Genomic DNA, 5000 nt, shown 5'->3' on the forward strand with positions numbered 1-5000 from the left:
GTTTTTGTGATTTCAGGTCAGCCTCGGGTGGCTTTCTCTGCGGTTTTCGGGGAGTCTGGAGGTACGGTCATCGGACCCTTCACAGTGTCCATCCCTCTCCAGTATAAGAAAGTCTTGTCCAACATTGGCAGCGGCTACAACCCTTCAACAGGTACTATACGTCACATTGCAGGGAAAGACGGAGCCAAAGACGACATAACTGCACCTCATGCATCTAATTGGGTTTTCCCTCTTCAACAGGTGTGTTCACAGCGCTGGTCAAAGGAATGTACTTCTTCCGCTTCTCCATGTTTAGGAATTCACAGATTACCGAATTTTCGGTTATTAGCCTGATGAAGAATGGTGAGGTGCTAGCTTCGGTCTGGGACGGCACTTCTCCAGACTATAATGACATGGGCAGTAACACCGCAGTGATCGCCTTGGAGCCCGGAGACAGCGTCTATGTGGAGCTCATAGCCGACACAGCTGTCTACGATGACGAGCATAACTACAACACCTTCAGTGGCTTCCTGCTCTTCCCCATGTAGAGGGAACATTTAAAATAAATGCATCTCCAACCAGGAGTTTAGACAGGCACTCAATTGACGAATGTTAAGCCAGTCTTCTGATACCATAAAGTTGAATGTCTAGGTAGGAACAGCTGTTTCCCTATGGCACAGGTGTGTGTAGAATTCTGCAATGCCTGTACTCCATGGAATACAATTATGTTCTGACCCATGAATAAAACTCTTATGGTTATATTCATTTGTTTCAAGCCTATTTGTTATTGCAACTCTCTCCTGTGCCCGTGAATTTGTCTGGTTGACCTGTGGCCCAGTGCAAATATTGGTTTGTTTCAAGCCTATTTGAGGAGCTCTTTTCCAAAATGAGATATATCCATTTTATAGAATGTTGGGAAATTTACATTTTTGTATTCAGCATTCCATTGAAATGCATTGCAAAATGCATTTTTATAGAGGTTTAAAAGTATGTTCTTAAAACATTTGAATGGCAAGAATTCACATATAGATGATAGGACTTCTTAACAGTCAATTCCAATATTAAAATGCAAAAAGTCAAAAATGGTATATATAGCGTTTTGGAAAAGAGCTCTTCATTTGTTACTGAAACTCTGCCCCCGTGTCTGTGAGACTGTCTGGTGAACATCTCTTATCGCCACATCTGTGAGGTTTCCCACGTCGTAACCAGGGAGTTGGGGAAGAAAGTGCTGATTTCAGGGCGGCTGAAACTAGTATTGGTTTGTTTTTTATGTAACTGTAATGTATAAAAGAGGCAACGTCTTCTGTAGCACAGTGTAGTATAGGCGCCAGAGAGCATGATGAAGACTAGTGTTGCAGTCCTGCTGCTGCTGCTGGTGTTGGTGGGATGCTGCCTGTGTGAACCCCAGAACACAGACAGGGTCCAGCAGAAGGGTGGACTAAAGGACGACGACTATTGGTACCTGGCAGAAAAGGTGGCAATTCTAGAGGACAAGCTGCAGAAGACGGAAAAAGAGGTTGTGGAGCTGCGAAACCTTGTTAAAGGTACAGTAAACAAGCAGTTTTTCGCACACATTGATGCACCACTTTTCTACATGTCTGCCACTATCTTACCAGCTTAACCCAAAGCCCACTGGAAAGACTTGGGCTAACAGGCAACAGTATGTAAATTTTCAGCCTTATGCCAGTTGTCGTGTGATGTTTTCAGGTCAGCCTAGGGTGGCCTTCTCTGCTGCCCTCATGGACTCCGGTTCTGGAATTATCGGACCCTTCACTGTGGCCACCCCTCTCAAATACAAGAAGGTATTCTCCAACATCGGCAGTGGCTACAATCCTTCAACAGGTATGTGTCACATTACAGGGAGAGAGATAATAACTGTATTTGTATACCACTATATCATACAAGGCATGTAGCTCAGAGTGCTCTACAAAAGGGGAAAAACATCATTGTTAAAGATGGAGTTAAAAAGAGAAGTAGAACGGAGAGACAGAAACAAGAGAGAAAAGCAAGAAGAAGGGAGAAGAAGACATAGAGAGATTGAGAGAGACACAGAGATTGTGGAGGCATAAGGTCCACATATGTTGGGCCCAGGATTCTTAGAAGCATAAGGTCCACAGTGGTTGGGTCCAGGATAAGTGATAGATAGTCGCACTGAAATTGGGCACTCAGATATGGCCCCTGGTGGCCTTGATTCATGGTATATAGGGGGGGAAAGCTCAATGAGGTCTGAGAAAAAACCCATATAGTCGGGAAGAAACCTCAGGCCACCTAGGGGAGCCCCCTGCCAGGGCTGGTTGTGAACAGAGTAAGGACGCTGCGGCAACTGGGACGCTGTGACGCCTGGGCAGCTAGGAGTAGGCAAGGGTGAAAAGGTGGGTCTTCAGCTGCTTCTTAGTCAAAGACAAGACAAGTGAACCTTGTGGAAATCCATCTAATTGAGTTTGCGTTCTTCAACAGGTATGTTCACAGCTATGGTCAAAGGAATGTACTACTTCCGGTTCTCCGCATTCTGCAACTGGGCGGTCTCCAAAAGGTCGGTTGTGAGCCTGATGAAGAACGGTGAGCGTCTGGTGTCTGTCTGGGATGTAAGCGAAGACGTCGACGACATGGGCAGTAACGCTGTGGTGATCACCTTGGAGACCGGAGACAACGTCTACACAGAGCTTAAAGAAGACACGGCTGTCTACGATGATGAAATGAATTACAGCACCTTCAGTGGCTTCCTGCTCTATGCCATGTAGACTATTCTAAATCCATTCATGCTCAACTTTGAATACTTTAAAGCAGTGGTTCTCAACTGGAACAGTCTTGGGACCCACCATTTTCCACTGCCATTCGGTCGCGACCCAATTTTTTTAGCGTTCAAGTCAATCCAATACAATTCTCAAAATATAACCATACTAAGCCTGTGTAATAACAATTATTACTGTCGACAGATGACACGGATTTCAATCGCTTATCAAAATACGAGTGGTAAATTCTTGCAGGAAAAGTTGGAAAAAAAAATTTCAGCGAATCAATGAATTCGCTTTTTTCACACCACAGCTCCGCGACCCACCAATGACCCCTACGCGACCCACTTTTGGGTCGTGACCCACCAGTTGAGAAACACTGCTTTAAAGGTAGCTCTGCACGCTACACTCGCTCTCTCTTTGAATGCATTTGAGTGAGGAACTTTAAAGCTTTCTATACAGAGTCAGGGCTGCTATACTTTGCTCAGGTAATAAAGTTGCATATCCCACCCACATGACAGCCATGTGTTATGCCTCTAATCCTGTCTTGACGTGATGAAACTCTGACTGGTGAATAAAATCATATTGTGCAACTATGATGAGCATGAGAGCAATTTATTGTCATATGACACATTTAGAGTCATCAATATGCTGTAACGAACAGGTTGAAAGATTAGATGCTATGGTAACATAAGCCTCAAATAATAAGCCTTAAAGGGCCACAAGGTAGCATTATGTATTTTGTGCGCTGCCCGTGGCATGCCTGTCTCAAAATCTACACAGTCATGACAAAATGCAGTTTAAATAAACGCACTGTGAGAATGTTTTTCATCGCACAATGCCAGCTGTTGATACAAACATGAATACGGTATGTAAAGCAATTTTTCATATGAGAAGTGTTTCCCACGACATTCGTTGTCCGCTGTCAAAAACTGCATCTGGGGTTTTCTGACAGTGGACCGTGGAAGTGGTAACGAGAGTCATGGTTCACCTACTAATGACTCAAATAAGCACCGGCTGACTTGGGACAGTGATTAATTAGACTTCCTACCTAGAGCCCCTTTAAAAGTCTTATAGGATGCCATATATGCAATAAGCCTTAAAGTGACACTGTCCCATTTTTGGAAATAAGCTTATTTTATACCTCTCCTTGAGTTAAATAATAGGGTTTCTCCTATACTTTAAATCGTTCTCTGGGTATGGCAGTGCAAATTTTACCTCCATGCTAGCAGTTAACATTGAGTCCTATGAGACCAGCTGGCGGCTAACTGGTCTCATAGGACTCAATGTTAACTGCTAACTTGGAGGTAAAATTCCACACTGCCATAACTAGAAAACGGTTGAAAGTACAGGAGAACGGTAAAACCCTATTATTTAACTCAAGGGGAGGTGTAAAATAAGCTTATTTCCAAAAATGGGACAGTATCACTTTAAAGGATGCCCCAGTATGCTAATCAAAAAAACATCATTGCAGATAGAGGAAAAAAAAAGACAAAAGCCAGCCAAAGACAATTCAGTAATCCTCTTATCTCTCTTTGACATACAGGTGTGCAGACGTGGCCAAGTTGTGAAGGAGTTGGGCTTTAGATCAGAGGGTTGCAGGTTCGAATCCCACCCTTCCACTCCCTACACTTGTGGCCTAGTGGTTAAGGAGAGGGGCTTTAGATCAGAGGGTTGCAGGTTCGAATCCCACCCTTCCACTCCATCCATTGCTTAAGTACACGCACGCACACTCTCCTCACGCCATCCTCATATTGCCACAGGGCAATAGTGGTTTAAGGATATAATATATATATATTAAATAGTTCAAATTCGTTTGTGATGTGATGAAGCACTGAGGCACAGACACACACACACACACGCATACAGACACACACAGACACACACACACACGTGCGTCATTGGTTGCTGGGCATTTGATTGACAGCTCACCTCTTCCTGCTCTGGCTCTTCTTCTTCAGCCGCTCGATGTCAATCTTGGCTCGGCGAATCACTTCGGTCATCTCGGCCTCCACAGCCAATGGGGCGGCTCCGTGGGGGTGGTGGGCGGGATAAGGGGAGCGTGCGGAGGAGGAGAGGCGGGACACACTCCGGCGAAGAGACTCGTTCATCGCCTCACTCTCCAGGAGCTTAGACCTGCAGACACACACATGCACACACACGCACACACACACACACACATTAACAGTTTAAGAGACTCGTTCATCGCCTCACTCTCCAGGAGCTTAGACCTGCAGACACACACACACACACACACACACTCGTTCATTACTCTCAAGCAGCTTAGAA

At 44.9% G+C, this 5000-nt stretch overlaps 3 protein-coding genes across 3 annotated transcripts in view; 2 read left to right on the top strand and 1 right to left on the bottom strand.

Annotated features, from left to right (window-relative positions):
• Window positions 1-12: 12 nt before the first annotated feature.
• Window positions 13-702, top strand: LOC134443870 (complement C1q-like protein 2; the record flags this gene model as incomplete). The annotated part of the gene is made up of 2 exons (XM_063193402.1): window positions 13-151; window positions 241-702. Coding segments are annotated over 2 exons (426 nt in total), but the record flags the coding sequence as incomplete, so codon positions are not given.
• Window positions 703-1315: 613 nt separating this feature from the next.
• LOC134443875 (complement C1q-like protein 2) lies at window positions 1316-2720 on the top strand. Its single transcript, XM_063193406.1, has 3 exons — window positions 1316-1523; window positions 1687-1821; window positions 2437-2720. Exons 1-3 carry the CDS (start codon window positions 1316-1318, stop codon window positions 2718-2720), a joined length of 627 nt encoding a protein of 208 aa, XP_063049476.1.
• A 1919-nt stretch (window positions 2721-4639) lies between these two features.
• Window positions 4640-5000, bottom strand: part of kif21b (kinesin family member 21B) — a 126332-nt gene continuing 125971 nt past the window's right edge. The window contains exon 11 of the mRNA XM_063193390.1: window positions 4640-4847. Within this exon, the coding sequence (XP_063049460.1) occupies window positions 4640-4847 (208 nt within the window). The remainder of the gene's footprint in view (window positions 4848-5000) is intronic.

The sequence above is a fragment of the Engraulis encrasicolus genome, unplaced genomic scaffold, assembly GCF_034702125.1.
Source record: "Engraulis encrasicolus isolate BLACKSEA-1 unplaced genomic scaffold, IST_EnEncr_1.0 scaffold_37_np1212, whole genome shotgun sequence".
NCBI lineage: Eukaryota > Metazoa > Chordata > Actinopteri > Clupeiformes > Engraulidae > Engraulis > Engraulis encrasicolus.

Excerpts from the sequence above, each read along its gene's own strand:
- LOC134443875 (XM_063193406.1), top strand. The coding sequence starts at position 1,316 with ATGATGAAGACTAGTGTTGCAGTCCTGCTGCTGCTGCTGGTGTTGGTG. Across the intron at positions 1,524-1,686 it reads GCTGCGAAACCTTGTTAAAG|GTCAGCCTAGGGTGGCCTTC; the intron begins GTACAGTAAACA and ends TGATGTTTTCAG. Across the intron at positions 1,822-2,436 it reads TGGCTACAATCCTTCAACAG|GTATGTTCACAGCTATGGTC; the intron begins GTATGTGTCACA and ends GTTCTTCAACAG.